Source organism: Prunus persica, chromosome G6 (genome assembly GCF_000346465.2).
Source record: "Prunus persica cultivar Lovell chromosome G6, Prunus_persica_NCBIv2, whole genome shotgun sequence".
NCBI classification, from domain to species: domain Eukaryota; kingdom Viridiplantae; phylum Streptophyta; class Magnoliopsida; order Rosales; family Rosaceae; genus Prunus; species Prunus persica.
This window is the reverse complement of record NC_034014.1, coordinates 7,498,126-7,516,451: the sequence shown is the minus strand read 5'-3', so window position 1 is coordinate 7,516,451 and position 18,326 is coordinate 7,498,126. Positions and strand designations below refer to the sequence as shown.

Genomic DNA, 18,326 nt, shown 5'->3' with positions numbered 1-18,326 from the left:
TTAAAAAGTATAGATATTCGAATACAAATTTGCGCTCAAGAAACCCAAAAATCAATCTTAGGATTTCGGTTTTGCTTCGATGCCTACACTCTGAATTTTCCCTCTCTTTGTGGATCAAGCTAATGCTAGGGTTTTCTATGAACGATGGGATCCATCTCCATCTCCTCGGAATGTCACTGTAAGTTCCCTTAATTTTTTTTTTCCAAACACTTTCACTTTTCATTTTCTGAATATAGCATTATCAGTTACCGCAGCTTTCAGACTAGCAGCAGTTGTCCCAGCACCCCCTGATGCACCTAAGAAATTTTTTCATATCCGGTGAGAAACCGGGAGTAGCCTAGTTATCCAGGGGGGAACAAAACAACAAAACGACAAAAAGGTGCATCAAGTTCATGTGACGTTCTGAACACCACTGCAGTGAAATCCCAACCAAATTAAAAAGAATTAAAAGCATTGAAATTTACCACAGCAGAGCATCGTTGGAATAGCCAATCATGGGGGCAATTGTCCACTAAATACACAGAATCACTTGGTTCTGCCACTGAGAAGAGAAATATATGAAGGCTTTCAGATGTAAAGAAGCATAAGAATACAAAGGAATCTTTTTTTAAGAATCAAGACTTACAATTACCAAGGCCACCCCAGCCTCGGTTGATGACGCCTCTCTGTCCAGTTATTTCCAGAGCTTGAAGAATAATATTGGTCATTTTCTCTGGTTCTTCAAGAGGCTAATACAATACACATAAAAAAAATTTAGCAAGCAAGACAATTTACCATTTCAATCAAATGCACAATCAAGTAACCTTAACCACGCAGTTCAGAGGTATACTCTGCATGTATTAGACATGCCTCAGTCAAATTAGATATTGAACAACTGAACAACCAAAGGGTCGATTTGTCATCTGTCATGAATAGAGCTCCACAACCTGTTCGTTGGGGACCAACATGAAGGTGGTCACTCTTTGGAGATTGTGGCATTGGTTGATTGTTTTAATTGGGAAGGAACAAGTAATTTTTTTAGGGTAAGGACAAACAGAGCTACTCTGGGATAGAACTGGGAAAAGAATATTAAACACGAATAGAGAAAGCTGCAACAAACTCACAAGGCTATCAAATCCAATATAGACAGGCTGTTCACCAGCTTCAAGCCACTCCGCAAGTGAATTTGGGGGTTCATAATTTGAAGCAAGGTCAAGAAAACAAAAAACAACAACATCAACCTTCGGTCCCCAATCTGCCAAACAAGTAAAACGTAGAGCATATCAGCAAATAATCAGCATACTGTATTCTCATTTGGTCATGCTGGTCTATTTCTACCACATCAAATCATATTCCTGAGGCTTCTGCAATATTATCAGCATACTATTGCTAGAACAAGAAGAAGCCCATGTAATAAGATATGCTTAATAATCCAAAACCACCATGAGGATTCTGAAATGACCATGAATCTCTATCATATCTTCAGCAAGAAATTTTAAAAAAAAAAGTCTGAGTAATGGCAGAAAGCATCGTCTGGTACTCTTTCTCCATATTAAATGAAATTATGACTTTAGTTTACTTTTTAATGAAATAAATTACCTCGAAGATTCATAAACTAGTGGAGGGATCTAGTAGACAGTAGATTGTGAAATTATTCACATACATTTTTAGCGAACGAGATTATCAGCATACTTTAAAGTGCAAAACAAGTAAGAAACAAGGTGAAGAGTAGTAAGGAAATCCACAAGGAAAAAAATAGTAACAAGCTCTGCGAGTTCATACTTGGAACTGCATCAAGTGGTATCAGAGCGTCCTTTCTACATTTTGCATCCTTCCTGGAGTTTAAAGCAAAGAGCTCTCATAGCAGATGCTGCACGTGCCCTGGACAAAGCGAAAAAGATGCCGCACGGCTATACTTTCTAATTAGATTCGAATATTTTAAAAGTACAGCCGACCGGCTATACGCTTTGAATATATTCAAACGAACACGAAGCTTGCACTCGCACAGGACGGAACTTTCTCTCCCAGTCAGTGCGTAGTCCTCCGGGTTCGGCACCGAAAAAAGACCCAACCCGCCTAGGCGCCCGCCTAGCAGCCTAGCCACCGCCTAGCCGCCTAGCCACGGCCTAGCCGCCTAGCTCCCGCCTAGCGCCCGCCTAGCCGCCTAGCCACCGCCTAGCCGCCTAGCGCCCGCCTAGCCCAACTTTTCAGTTCTCGCTCTCCAGCATCCAAACTCATTCTCTCTCTCCCCTTGTCGTCAAGGTCATTCATTGTAAATTTTAGTATTCCATAGTTCATAGCTTTTTCAATTTTTCAATTTTGAATTTTGATTGAAACGCTAGATAATGTAGGGGTTTTAATTTGTTTAAACATGCTCTTGACAATTGTTGTATGAGGGCACCTGTCAATTGTCGTAAATCAGTAGAAAATGTACTCTTGAATTTTGTTAAGATTATATTGAGAGCCTAATGTTGGATTTTGATATTGCAGTTTAGGAGAGCATTACGTGATTTTTCATGTAGGGAAGGGAAGTAGCATAATGACTTTAGGTTTTCGTGTTATGGCGCAACACCTGAAGTTCTTGAAAGGCTTTATAAGGTCATACAGAGTCTAGCTAATCTAGTGCAACAGTATTTTAGGCTGGATGGGACACCAGGCAGTTTTTATGAGTACATATGACAATGATAAGCCTCAAGGAAAGGTTTCATCGGAAATACTTCACAAGGGGAGTGTGGGACCACAAGGAATTGAAGTTCATGAAGTTGGTACAGTTGGTATAGAGGAGCTACGAAATGCATAAATAATTATGTAGGTTTGATGAGTGCATTTTACTCCTTACTTGTGGCCTGTGAGCTCTGTATAAGTCTAAGATGAAGCATCGTTATAAAAGTCTCAACTCTGAAGTTGACTTCTTATTTTGAGTTTGTGGACATAGCACAGATAATAGAAATGCACTGTGGGGGACAGTCATAGTATTTGTGAACAGAAAATAGCGATCTAAATTCCAACTACCAAGAGTGATTGACAGTGGATCATTATCTAGAGATCAATTTGATTTCGCCTACATTGCAGGCAGAAAATAAGAAGGCCAATCGTATTGGGAGAACCATGCATGCCTCAAGCCTGGCCAGGTGTCTCACTTAATGAGTGATTGTCCTTTCCTTAGGGATGTTGATAGCTAACCCTCATCATCGTACATGCCCTTATTTATCTTTAACTAGTCTTCCTTCGGTTATAGGTACATTTGGTGGTCTATGTTGTACATGTTCCTTCCTATCACATTAACTTCTGTTAACCTATCACCGACAGGGTTCACTCCCAGTGTTTTTCTATCGTATTGATTTTTAATTGTCCTTTTGAAGTCACTCCTACCATCCATATTAATATTTTCATTCCCGCTACATGGTTGTGTTGCTCTTACGTGTGTCTAACACTTTGCCCCATAAAACTAGCTACTAAAAGAATTGAGAATTTATGATATCAGTCAGAAAGATTATAGAGTCTCCAAATCAGTTTTAACGATGCCCTCCTTACCAGCTCTAAAACTGCGTGAGTTCTCATAGATGACATTAATAGTCACTCTGATAGGACAACTGAAACTTGGGCTATTGATTTTCTCTTGCTATACTTGCAAGATGATCTATAATAACAATCACAGAATCTGTGTAGAAATCCTTTGCTGTAAGAGTTGATGACAGGAAGCTTTTGATAGATTTGATCCTCTTGGATATCCAAGATTTTACCACGCATGGATTAATCTTTTGCCCATCATGTAACTTGACTGTTTTATGGAGTTCCTGTATTTCAAGAGAAGCTGAATTTTGATTTAAGGGGAAGTTCAGGTGGGGTTTCTAAGGGTAAATGACATTTATGGTGGTTAAGTTAATAATGAGATAAATTTTAAAGTTTTTTTGAGAATCCCCTGATGCGTTTTGTAGGTTCTTCCTATGAAAAATTCCTATAACCTCAGAAGGGATAAGATCAGACCATCAGACAAATCATATCTATCAAAATTATTTTAGCTTGATACTCGAGCAAGGGCTTTTTAACACTTTGACACATGTTCAGTGCACTTTGACACAAGTACTTTTCAGTCACTATTTCAGAGTGTTGCTACTCGTAACTGTATGAACTTTATGAGTCGTGACTTGCTGTTTAGTTAATTGGATATTCTTCCTTAACATATGCAGGTTTTTCTGTGTTGAAATGAGACTGAACATGGTGGAACAAAAACAAATTTCATGTAAAAAATGCGGTCCAAGTGTTTGGAATTGCAGCAAGATTTCTTTTTGAAAGCTTAAATGTCGGGAAGCAAAGTGTTGCTAACGTATAAGCGAAAGCGGCAATCAAGAACAGATCCTGTACAGGGACATGAGTGCCGTAATTCACTTTTTGTTGCTCCCGATGATACTTCTTTAAGCAAACCACCAGACTTGCAAGTTCATTTGATTGATAAGCGTTCATCAGAACATTACAACTAAATTCTGCGGTGAGAGTTTAGAAAGTTGGAAGCTGTTCACTTTTTTTTAGTTTGTTTCATAGGGACATATGTTGTATGTCAATCATCTTTATGTAGATAATTTAATAATCCATCCTTCCCTATTTTTCCACTGAAGTTATGGTCTAGAAGAATGTTAGAAGACTTGAAGATGGGGGATTGAAGCTGCAGAGTGCATATATGATACTGCTCCGGCAACTTCACAGGCGATCTTGAAGTGATTTCCCACGAAAGTGATGGTGTTTCAATGTGCTTTTGCTGGATACAGTATCACCGTGTAGCTATACTGTATAAATAGAAATTTTAAAGTATCGCCGCATACTCTAGAAATATAAATTTTTCCCGTAAAGCCGCGCGGCTATACTCCATAAATAGAAATTATAACTGTAACATCCCACATTGACCAATGGAGAGGGGATGATGTGCCTTATGTGTACATGGCCGCCTCCATCTAGCATGAGGCCTTTTGGGAGCTTACTAGTTTCGGAGTCATGAGAACTCCGAAGTTAAGCGAGTTGGAGCTAGAGCAATCCCAGGATAGGTGATCCACTGGGAAGTTGCTCGTGAGTTCCTAGAAACAAAACCGTGAGGGCAGAGAGGGGGGCTCAAAGCGGACAATATCGTGCTACGGCGGAGCTGATCTCGGGATGTGACAGTAACTGTATAGCCGACCGGCTATATTGTATAAATAGAAATTTAGAGTATAGCAGCTCGGCTATACGATATAAATATAAAATTTTCAAGTAGAGCCTCGTGGCTATACCCCATAAATAGAAATTATAAGAGTATAGCCGCTATATTAACAGTATACTCCCTAAATACAATATATTAAAAGTATTGCCGCTATATTGTATAAATAGAAATTTTAAAAGTATAGCCGGGCGACTATATACTATAAAGGAATTTTACAAGTTTTGACACCTTGCTATACGCCACAAATAGAAATTATAACGATATAGCCGTCCGACTATACTTGTTAAATATAATATTTTAATAGTGTAGTCGCGCAGCTGTACGCTCTAAATATTTTAAAAGTATATTCGCATTGCTATGCTCGTTAAAAATATAAAATTAGTTTCTTTACTTCTTCTTTTTTCCAGCTTCTGTTATTTAATATATGGAATTAAGTAATATCTTAGTCTTTTTTAATTACTTTAATTATTGTTTCTTTGGTGAAAACATAGAATATTTTAAAGGATAGCCACATGGCTAGAACCCACAAATAGAAATTATAAACGTATAGCCGCTCGGCTGTACTCTCTATATACAATATATTACCGGTATAGCCGCGCGGCTATACTTGAAATTTAAACAGTAGAGCCGCACGGCTATAAGCTATAAATGGAAATTTTACATGTCACAACCCGATTCGAGAATAAAGAATATTCTCGAATCAAGGTGTGTGAATTGAAATAAATAAATAAAAACACTGAAAAATTGGTTAAAATACGTTACCATTATATTTATAAATAAAATTATAATAATCTTACAAGTGTACAAGATATAAATAAAAGTTTATCACTCTAAACTAATCCAACTTCGTTGGTTTCGGCTTTGTCTTGCCCACTAATTGATATGAAAAATAAAATAGGTGAGGTATGAGCAAACCACCACTCATTGAGTAGATTATGTAATATGCCAGTCAAGCAATGTCATTTTACACTATCTAGAAAAATATAATAAAAAGATACACAATCCAAACCATATCACATCATTACTTCGTATCTTGGTTATCCTTCACAAATTATACCCAATACGTGACCCCTAGGCCTCACTGCCTTATGTCCCGTCTGGTACATTTATCCTTCGGATACCCCGTCACTGAATTTCTCATGTTCCATGAATAATGCATACTTCACAAGAACTCCAAATAATATTGTGTGAAATATTGCACAAATTAGACATGCTTGACTTGAAAATAGAGATAAGTTTGTAAATAGATTTTCACATTTATCAAAAAATAAGAACTTTTAGAACATATTACATAACCCACTCACCATGATAAGTATGAAATATTGCAAGACAAACATACACACTCTTCATCTTGTTTCTCTCTCTCTCTCTCTCTCTCTCTCTCTCTCTCTCTCTCTCTCTCTCTCTCTCTCTCTCTCTCTCTCTCTCTCTCTCTCTCTCTCTCTCTCTCTAACACTACTTCATGGTAGAAATCTACCTTAAAGGATTGGAATGAATTATTGAAGTAAGGAAGCATGATACTTGTAGGAGAGGCTATGGATGCACCCAAATAATATTTATTTATACAATATTTTAAATCACCAAAAGATAAGATAGAATTAAGGGAATAATACAAATTTTCCTTCCCTTCATAATTACAAATTGAGATTTTCTATTTAAACCCTGCACTTCTCTTTGTTCACCCTAATACTTAAATCATTAAAGTTTTATTATTGTGGAAAAAGACAAAAAAGTCATCCAACTTAATACTTAACCCTAGTACATCTATACACACACCCCACCACTCTTATATTAAGTTTTAGAAAAATACAAACTCCTTTACATCGTATTGTCAGATTACTGTTCTCCCTGAGATCAACACAATTTCCTCCTTCCACCACTCGATACCACATTTTTGAATGAAAAATGCTAGGCTTACCATATTTTTCATATCACATTGTGTACCACCTCTCTAATAGAGGTGAGCCCCATTATATTGGTGGGCTCCACCTCTATTAGAGAAGTAATACACAATGTGGTGTGAAAAATGTCGTAAACTTGGCATTACTCTGAATGAAATTGTCCAAAATTACTGGTACAGTGCCTGATATGAGGTCTGTATCATACAAAGAGTCCATGGAACAGGAGTTTGCTGTCCGCCTAACAAACGAAAAAGGAAGTCCATTCTGATTGTATACCATGCACATTCTTATCAACAAAAATGTATATACAAATAGGATATAAAGTAGGGAAGTTGGCATAGTTTTGCTAACACGTAGCAGTAAAGCTATCCCACAGCTAAAAAGCTTTCTCTTGAAACCCAATTAAGAAGTACAAACTTACCTTTCTTCTGAAATTGCATTATATGAGTGATGAAGGATCTCTTTATTGTTGTATATTGGGTTCATACACATTCTTGAAGGCATTACAAAAGTTCTCATCCGCAGAACAGAACGTACTTCTTCCTCTGAGGGTAGCTTGTGGGGTTTAAATAGAAAATTTCTTTTATTTCTTATTTTTTCAGCTTGGGGTGTATTTAAGGGTAGTTTGGGAAGATAGTGGGATTTTATTAGAAATTGTGAAAATTTAAATTAAAAGTTGGGGTGAACTAAGAGAAGTGTGGGGTTTAAATAGAAAATCTTTTATAAATTTCCCTTCCCTTTATAATTACAAATTCTAAGCATCCCATGTAAAAAAGATTATTTAACTACAAAGGATCAAAGAAATTTGTATATTAGTAATACAAACCAAGGATGCATTAATAGAGTAACTTATATTCTTAACTGCCACAAATACAAGATAGAAGTGGTGAAAAGAAAATTAACCTATTAATCATGTGAAGCTGAAATTATAAACATTGAAGAATATAATAGTTGGGAAGTGAAAGATAAAAACTAGAACTTCATTTCATGGTATTTCCTCCTTAACATAATTGAACTAGACATAAATAAAATATCAAACTAAATACAAGATAAAAACGAAGAATAAAGAGAAGGAAAAATTGCATCAACCCCTTGGTTCCTTGCCTCACGGCTCCCCAAGGTTTTCTCCAATTATATCGTCATTTTTCCTCTCCCTTTGGTGCCCAAGAATTGCACAATTTCTGCACTAAATTCTCTACTAAAATCTGTACACCCCTCTCCAATTGCATTGCCTTCTATGTATAGTGGAAGGAGAGCAACTAAAGCATCGACATAATCATCATCTTCACATGTTGATTGTTTTCCCACTAGTATTCTTTTATCTCTTCTTTTCCTCTTTTGATCATTACAACACTTCTTTTAATTCATTCTTTTCCTCTTTTGATTCTACTTGATCTTCAACTTATTGCTACACATGTGGGTTGCTATCTCCTTTAGTTGTGGGCTGTCCAAAGGTGTTGGCCAATATTCTTCAACTTGCTGCTGCCCAGGTGCTACCATACATCCAAGTTGTTGCGCAGCTTTACGTAGGATTCCCAACTCCAAATGAATACTTTAACCACACCAAATTGAAGCCAAGAAATTGATCTTTCCAATGGACTAAGGCCCTGCTTCTAATTCGCAATGAAAGCCCTTGAATAGATTGATATTCCTTGACTGCACAGCTGCTAGTCTGGTTTGACAATTTCTTCACTGCGGTCTGTTTGCATGCACGTTTTGGGCTCGTTCCTCTTCTCAATAAATTCGGGAAAAATATGGAACTTGAAGCCTATGTGTTATATTTTCAACCATATGTAGCCTATCTTAAAGAAAAATCAGAAAGGCCTTCAAATATCCTTTTTGGTACAGTAATGCCGATGATTCCAAATTTCATCTTAAGCTGCTTTATCTTGAAATACTGTTTTGATTGGCTGATCCAATTATTACGAAGGCATTTCAAGCTCTTAGCTTCACTCTCCAATTTGCCTTGCACATAAATTCCACCCAAAAGTAGTATTTCCACTTAAAACCGATTAAGTGCTCCGGAGAGATTTCTTTGCTTCTTCACATTTAAGCCCCCAAGCAATTCATTTTCTTTGATGACTGCAAAGACAACATGGACAATATATTAATTAGTTTGCACTTTAGAAAAATTTGACTTGTAATTCAATTTTTAGCAAACTTTTTATTTACTTCACATTTTTTGAAAAATAATCTAATTAATTCAAATAGAATAAACTAAGGCACTAACAAATATGCAATAAAATGCCCTTATCACTTTTTGTTGTTTTCCTTATAATTGTTTCAGGCCACAAATCTTTTTAAGATTACGCTCTTGTTTCTGGTTTTCATGTTGGTTTTAGATGTTTTCATCCTCTCTGTATATTCTTATGGTGTTCTAATATAGGCATCTTTTTAACCAAAATAAAATAAAATAGACATCACCTATTTTTCACATCATGCAATATTCAATATCTATATCTCTAGTTGTTTGGTACGGAGATTATCATGGACTGGACTAAATTCTGGGATTGTCTTGAATTAACCCGGATTGGCCTAAGCTGTATTAAGTACTGACCTACGTTTGGTGCTGCGTCAGACTAAGAAGCTGGATTGTAAAAATAGTAAAGACCTATGTTTCGTGTTGTGTCAGGCTAAAAAATAATTAATTTTAATTATAAATAAATAAAATTCTAATCTTTATTTTAATATTGGATATTTACTTTTAATTAAGAATTTTGACCTAAAAATATATAATTAAAAACACAAATAAATTTTAATATTTTTTAAAGGCTAAAACTATCTTCTCTCTTCTTCTTTTTTCTCATTTTTCTCCTTTTCTTCTTCCTTTCCTTCCCAGCCCGTCTTTTTTGTTTCTTTCTTCCTATTTTCTTCTTCCTCACGACTTTTGATCCATCCCTCATTTTTGCTTTTTCTCAAATTTTCTTCCTTGCAAAAAACTCTTCAGTCGTGATTCTTTCACATATTTCATCAATTCTTTCTCTAATTTTCTTCCTAATCACTTTTCATTACTCAATTTGTTCATACGATGAATGATTCAACTCAATCTCACGCTCACCATCATCTTCTCCACTCTCTGCATATGCCATGGCTGTTTCGACTATTGCGTTAATTCAATGAATCATGGCTTCTAGTTGAGGCCCCCCAAAGTTGGGCCCCATGGTCGTCGCCTTCCTAGCTTAGGGCTGACATCGTGCGCTATTCTGATAGCCAAACAGAGACCCATGCCTAGTCGTCCCAGACCCATATGTACGACCAGAGCTCGACCTTCAGCGACCATTAGCAGCAGCAAGATCCCAAGGCGATTACTGGGTTTCAAGCCTTTTCGATGAACTTGGGCTCAGAAGTGGAGGACTTGGTGTCCATTGCCCGGACTCATGTCTAGGTGAAGAAGAAGAAGAAACTAGTATCGTGTTGGACTCGTGTGTTCTGTTTAGTGAGCTCGCTATTTTGTGAACCATGTTTCAAGCTCGCTATATTGGAAGAGCGAGTGAGACAATTTTTTTTACTGTTGGACTATATAATCTCATTTAAGTTAGTCCTCTCACATACCAAACATGGGTTTCAAGTACTATTTAACCCAGTCCAGTCCAATGAGGCCTCCCAAACATGCCCATATAGTTAACCTTAGTTAATACACATGTGAGTCAGGTCAATTGGTTAAGGGAGTGAGTCCACATGAGTTAGGACAATAATTTATTAAGTAAGAATAAAATTTAGTATATTGTATCAAAAAATTTGTCGGAACTTTACCATCTCTATGTACTAAACCCTGAAATATTAATTTCCAAAAAGGAGGATTAATGGGTTGCCATTTAATATTACAAGAGAAGGAATGTTTCCTAGGAATCTTCATATGTTCTTATATTTTCTTTTATATTTCTTCTGTTTTATTATTCAAATAAAAAGGTACTTCTAATTAAAAATGTCATAGTTAACGTAACCTTTGAATTAGAGAGTGAAATGTTTTTGTTATAAGGTTCCCTTTGTCATACTAAATAGGCATCAAGTTATTCTTTCTCACACTATGTAGCAAACTAATTTAGCAGCATATACAAGTTAGTACTCACATAAGCTAAACTAAAAACACCCTGCATGAATCAAGGGAATTGTAAATCTCAGAAGTTACAAATTCATGATCGAAACAGTACATCATATTGTCTTCATTTCTTTATATAGCTTAAGTACGTATTATCATCGAACCTAGCCCTAATTAGGCCATGGACCAAGTAAAGTCTACAACTCCCAAATCTTGGTTTAGTTGCAAAGCCACACAGCCGCAAAGCCATCAACAATATTGTTCCTACATGGCGGTTGCCCTGCATGCTCTGCATCACATCCATTACGCGAATCGCATTCATCCACCACTATCGTTATCACATTCTTTTCATTAAGGAAGTTGAGGTTCCACTCCAAAATCAATTGGCAATGGGGGAAGTAGCTCAACTCCTTATAAGTCCATGCTAGGTTTCTCAACTTTCCAATGTGGAACTTTTACTTTCACATTATCACAGTCCCAACGTCAGGATCGTCGTTTCACTTGCCCTTGATGCATTTAAGCTGACTGGCACAATCGTTGACGGTTTTGCATGGACCATTGCAGGAGGAGATGGCGGTTGATGAGAGAGGGAGGAAGATAGGATTGAAGATGATGAGGGAAAGAGAAAACCATATTAACATTAAATTTGCCATTTGAGAAGGGTTTTTTGGAATATTAACCAGTCGTAGTGTGGGTTTAGAAGTGAAATTTATTGTCATATAAGTTATTCAATTTACTTTCTCTTTGCACTACTTATATTACATAGGCGACTTGCGATATCAATTCACCGCTTATTTTGAAGGCTACGTACAGTGTGATATAGCATAGCCTTATATTCTATAATAATTTATCGCACAAGTACGGATACAATAACTAATTAACTAGGCCGTGGACCAAGTAACCTCTGCAGAACCCGGATTTGTGTCGAGCGACAAAGCCTCCCAAACAGCCAAAGAGCCGTCAACAATATTGTTCTCACACGGCGGCAGAAATCCATGCTCTTCATCACATCCATACTGTGAATCACATTGGTCCACCACTTTGGCTTCCACACTCATCCCGTTACTTACCGCAGTAATTATTATCGTCATATTGCACCTTGCCTCATTACTAAACCACCCAGTGGAAAGTGCCACAACCCGCTCAGTATTGTCATGGAATTGATTGTCACACTCTGATGGGGCGCCGCCCTCACCGCCTTTGCTGAAATTGTTGAGTGTGAGTTTGGCACTCGTGGGTGGCATGACTGGCGGGGAGCATGTGTATGTAGGGAAATTTTGGCCATCATCGCAAGCGAGAGTTCCTGAGGGCCCGCAATCATCACTGCTAGGTGGTTGCGATGACGCCTGAGGTTGGCATGGGCCTTTGCAGGTGGACTGCGCCATTGATGGGTGAGGGAGGAGGAAGATGATATTGAATAACATGAGTGAAAGAGGAACAAACATGAACACGAAACTTGCCATTTTACAACTTGTGGTAGTGAGGGCGTGATATCAGAGAAGGTGCAGTTTTGTAGTGACTAAAGGTGCCTTTGGTCTAGCGGCATGTTACTAATAATAAGAAAACAAAATTGGAAGAAAAAAATATATAATTTTTGTGTGGAGGAACTTAACTAGAATCAAAGTCTTTGGCATTTTGATCATATACTTCCAGACTTCTTACTGACGTGATAACAATTGGTGATTGGAATAGTGCCACCGTGCCAGCGAAAAGAGACAACCAGACTTGAAGTCAAGGTCTTCACTCTTTGTTTGTTTTTTAAATTTATTTATTTTATCTTGTTATAAGGGGATGAACCCCATAAGACACGAAAGAAAACCCAGGCTGTGTCGTGTTCACTCTCTAATAAGTCTTATATTTTTTGGGTTTTAATTTTTCAAAGTCTCTCAGTCTTTACTTTGTTGTGTTGTCCTGTAATTATGGTGTAGTTTGGTATTTTATTCAAGTAGGGAACTTAAAAACTTTAATTTTTATTAAAAACAAGGAGTTCTAAAATTCAACATGCATAAAGGCTAGGCAAAGCTTGTGACCTGTCTACATGCTTAGGCAACTGGTCCTTCATTAGTTATGCCATGCTTGTTTGGTCAACATGCATGTCAGTCAATTATACATAATAAGATTGCAAGATTCACCGCTCACGGGGGAAACTTCGAGTGTTACAATTACACTGTTATGTGGTGATACTGATCAATGTGTTGAAATATGAATGTACAACATGATTTATATGTCAAGGATCTAACGTATCAGATTAATAAACAGATATGCGTGCTACAACATGTGTAGATTCATAACAATACTTATGGGTGTCTCACACAAAAAATTATTTCAATTCAATGGGTATTTGTTAGTCATCCATAGTATTAGCTTAAAGGTAGTTGTTGGATTAAATGGAGGGTTCAGATCAAAGCAACTTTAATCTCATCTAGAGTGATACTATATATGTGATCGAGTACTGATGAGTGGGAATGGGGTTATTCTTTATCACAATATATGAGCCACATAAATTTGCACTTGCAGTTGATGCATATAAGCTGACCAGCACAGTCGTTGAGGGTTTTGCATTGATGGCGGTTGATGGGAGAGGGAGGGAGATAAGATTGAAGATGATGAGGGAAAGAGAAACCAACATTAACATTAAACTTGCCATTTGAAAAGGATTTTTCGCAATAGTATTAGTAACTAGTCGTAATGAGAGTGGTTGGAGAAGGAGATTAGCATGCACTTTTATAGTGTACTAAAGGCGACTTTTATTTTTCATCAAAAAAAGAAGAAGAAAAAGGTGACTTCCATATTGTTTCCTTTTGGCCTTTGAGGAGGAACTTCCCTACTCCCCACAACGAGAAATTTTTGTTTATAACTTTAATACCGTGGTGCTATTACTTTACCTCGGGCATGCTTTGTTGTGTTGTTACGGTTACACTAAAAATTTTATTCGATTAGGAGATATCATTAAACATTAATTGTGTTTAGTTTTTCACGTTTAAGGAGAAACTTTCATAGACTTCTCATAGATATGTATGTATGTCATCCTACTAATGTCATCATGCATACTTCAGTTTTTTTTTTTTTTTTTTATAGTACAAGCGACAATCTAAACTATAAGGAAAAAGGGAGTTTCTTATGCACACACTATTCAGATGTCATAAAAATTCGAACCTAGATCACTGGTTAAACCCAATCGCTCCCCATTGGCTCAATTTGTTTCTCGCACTTAGGGATTAATATTCCTAGTCTACTCCCAACAAACTGTTGGTATGTAATCAAGAAAAGAGGAATGCTAATGATGAAAAGCGACTATGATCAATTAAAGGAAATGTTTAGTCAAAAGAGGCAACGAGACTTGAAGTCTCCTCTAGTGGCATGTCCACTAACTCTTGCGAGCATATATTCAAGAGCCATTAAAAAAACATATTTATATTCAAGCCAAGTGGACGGCGGAGATGGAGAGGTAATATATTACTAAACCGAGGGAAAGATAACACAAAAGTACTCGCCAATATTATCGACGGATGAGTGGGGGTATTGAGACAAAGGAGATTGCATGTACTTATGCTTATAATGAGTTGCAACATTCAAGCCTATTATATAAGGTGTTGTTATTTGTATTATATTTATTACTACATCGCTGGTCACTTTTTTAGTATAGATGGAACCCACATATATTAGTGGGATCTACTTTTATTGGGAACATTTTCGCTCACCATTTTACCTTAAGGTATATGTTCATCACTCATCTCAACATTTGACACATGTCCATAAACATAACTATTGTTACATAAATTAAAGTTAAAAGTTAACCATGATTATGTCTATGGACACATGTCAAGTATTAAGAAGGGTCGTGAGCATACACTTTGGGATAGAGTGATGAGCAAAAATAATTTTCACCTTTGTTAGAAAACTGGTCAGCAATATAATTAATAAATGTGGCACAAATAGCATTATTGTTAAACCAATATAGTAAGTTACCACAGCTAAGGTAGTCAGTCAAATATGTTCAAATAGCATTATTGCCATAAATATAATTCATATATGTATATGACAGCTCCAAAAGTTAATACAACGAGGATAGAAAATGTAATCCATAAATTACAAATTCATGATCCAATCCAAATGTTTTTTCTTTGTGGAAACGTATCATTATCATATGTATAGACTTATTGTCCTTAATTTATTCGTTAATTTAGGTTAATATGTAGCTAGCTAGGCCATTGACCAAGTAACAGGAACAACGCCCAAATCTTGGTTCAGTCCCAAAGCATTCCATACAGCCGCAGACCCATCAACAATATCGTTCCTACACGGCGGCTGACCTGCATGCTCTGCATCACATCCAGCACGTGAATCGCATTCATCCACCACTTTGGCTGTCACACTCTTCCCATTGCTTGCCCTAATTCTTATCATCTTCAGGCACCTCGACTTATTATCAAACCACCCAGTAGAAAGTGCCACAACCCTCTCACTATTTGCATGGTATTTTTCGTCACAATATGATGGGCCACCACCGTCCCCACCTTCACTGAAATCGTTGAGGGTGAGGCTGGCTTTAGTGGATGACGTCACTGGCGGGGAGCATGTGTATTTAGGGTATGATTTTCCCTGGCAAACTAGAGTTCCTGAGGGTTGACAATTATTCGTCGTAGGAGGTGGCGATGATGAGCCTCCTCCTCCCCCGCATTCGTTAGACCCAATATCAGGGTCGTCGTTGCACTTGCCGTTGATGCAAATGAGCTGGCCCGCGCAATCGTTGAGGGTTTTGCAAGCGCCGTTGCAGGAGGAGATGGCGGTTGATAGGAGAGGTAAGGTGATTATATTGATCAAGATGAGGGAAAGAGAAACCAACAACACTGAAGTGCTTGCCATTTTAAGAACAAAGATTTTGGAACATTAAAGAGTTGGGTGTGTGAGACAAAAGGAGATTGCATCTCATATTTATAGTGATGAGTTATAATTACCAAAGCCGCCTTCAAATTATTCTGCTCGATGCATAGTCGTACAAATTTGAATGGGGTTTGCCCAATTGTCAAGGAGCTCCATAAATAACTAGTTGACCATTCATTTGAAGCTCAACTTGCCTATAGAGAAAGGCAACGCCCATGCTGATGGGTTAAGCCAAAGTCGCTATCTGACTGCTCTTGCAAGTTGATACAACACGGCTAGTTGCCTATTTCGTAGAAGTTTCTCCTCCATTATTACATGTTTCGTATTGAGGATTTAAGTCTATAGCTCTACCTAAACCTGTAATGACTTTGAAAGTCTATAGCACTCTCACTCTCTCTCTCTCTCTCTCTCTCTCTCTCTCTCTCTCTCTCTCTCTCTCTCTCTCTCTCTCTCTCTCTCTCTCTCTCTCTCTCTATAATCCCCTTCTATTGAGGGATCCCTCAAATAATTTTATTTGAGGGACGTCCTTTAGAGTACTCTACAATTTTTTTTCCAATGATCCAAACAATCTATGTTTTAGGTCTTCATTCATAGATCATCCTTACAAAAAATTAGACAAATCAGAAACCGTTTCGACCAATTGTGTCTTACAAAATCAATGAACACGGTGCTTTAAGAAAATGTTAAAATTTCAATAACTTAATTGAGTGGTCAAATGATATCGGATTCAAGTGATTTTTTGTAGAAATGATCTTTGAATGAGTATCTACAAAATAGACAGTTTGGATTAGTGAAATACAATCCGGAGTGGGGCCTACAAGAGGTGTCCCTCAAATAAGCTTATTTGAGGGATCCCTCAATAAAAACTTATTTGAGGAATCCCTCAATAAAAGCTTATTTGAGGGGCCTATATATATATATATATATATATATATATGTTTTTCCCCCTAAAAGGCACATCTTGCTTTTACCTGTTTGCTTTTACAACGAGGCACACTTATATTTATAGTACCGGTCACATTTATGCGAATTATTATTAGGTCTTCTTAGTCCTATTTTATTTAGGTATAATGGATACATGACATCAATATTGGACTCCTCAATAAAAGTCCTCCAAGTCAGCGTGTGTACATATAAGCAAAATATTTGTCCTTCTTTTTAAACTTATTTACTGCTAGTGCCATTAAATAGAAAAGGTATATAGATCGACACATCCCAACTTTCATGGTTATTTTCTGCAATCATACTCATTCTCTGACATTGGTCACACAATTGTCAAACGTCAAACAGAGATTGGGTATTAAACGTGGTGAATTAAGAAATTGAGTATATTTTATGGGTTTCATACTTTCTGGGTTTCTGGGTTTCATACTATTTGGGAAATGCTTACCTAAAAATGCAACTCGGGTATAAATTTGAGGACCATCTGAGTAAATAACCCTAATAATAATCCAACTTGTGCTGCTAAAGAGATCAACTTGATATACACACAAGTCATGCTTATTTAAAACCTAGTATTGCCCAATTTTGGGCTCTAGGTTTCCCAACTTTTACAACTTTTCCAGGTCTAGGGTTGGTGCCATTCTGGCTAGGTTTACCTAATCTTTTTCATAGTTTCCGATATTGTTTGCCTAATTGTTGGCTGGTACAAAGTACTTGATCGTTTACTCGATTTGAACATTAACTTTTATTCATCCTCAACCTTTCCACAAATGGAAAAGGTCCACGGCTGCCCGAAGAATCTTAAATACAAAGTGTTAGAGTTATATTAAGTTTAGCCTAGTAGTCTGAAGCTAGTGTGCCAGCTGTCAGTTAGTTAAGTGAGTTTGTTAATTAGCTTAGAGCTTAAGTCTTTGACAGCTCATGTATTCTGTAAAACCCAAAACTCTATAAATATTGAGTCAGCTAATATTGTATGGGATCAAAAGAGAGAATCAATAAAAAGAAATCCAGAACCTTATTTAGTTTTCTTCTTCGTTTCCTCTATTCATACCTGACTGGTTATCATGATATCAAGAGCCTCGGTCGATCGCTGTGCCTTTTGAAGTGGTTTGTTGCTCCCTTCGCTCGCCGTTCTCAGGTCTCTGATTCTTTCTCTCAAATGTTGGTTCACTGTTTATCTTCAAGAATGGTGATTGTGTCTCCTTGAAGTGATTTTTCATAATTTGATTTGGTGAAACTGATATGGAATTTGTTGCTTATTCTTCAATTTCTCTTGATTCTTGGTGATTGATATCTGGCACGAAGCCGTACTGAGATTAATTTTGTTGATTTCATGGCACGAAGCCTTCTTTCTCTGGAATTTCTCTGATTTGTTGGCACGAAGCCTTGT

At 37.1% G+C, this 18,326-nt stretch overlaps 2 protein-coding genes and 1 long non-coding RNA gene across 3 annotated transcripts; all 3 read right to left on the bottom strand.

Annotated features, from left to right (window-relative positions):
• On the bottom strand, positions 253 to 696 carry LOC109949556. The gene is made up of 3 exons (XR_002272004.1): positions 626 to 696; positions 465 to 541; positions 253 to 337 (listed from the first exon to the last, which is right to left on the bottom strand). It is a non-coding gene; the product is annotated as an uncharacterized LOC109949556 (long non-coding RNA).
• LOC18774804 (ripening-related protein grip22) lies at positions 11,802 to 12,653 on the bottom strand. Its single transcript, XM_007206607.2, has one exon. It carries the CDS (start codon positions 12,571 to 12,573, stop codon positions 11,992 to 11,994), a length of 582 nt encoding a protein of 193 aa, XP_007206669.2. The 5' UTR covers positions 12,574 to 12,653; the 3' UTR covers positions 11,802 to 11,991.
• On the bottom strand, positions 15,105 to 16,013 carry LOC18773872 (kiwellin). The gene has a single exon (XM_007207853.2). It carries the CDS (start codon positions 15,974 to 15,976, stop codon positions 15,314 to 15,316), a length of 663 nt encoding a protein of 220 aa, XP_007207915.1. The 5' UTR covers positions 15,977 to 16,013; the 3' UTR covers positions 15,105 to 15,313.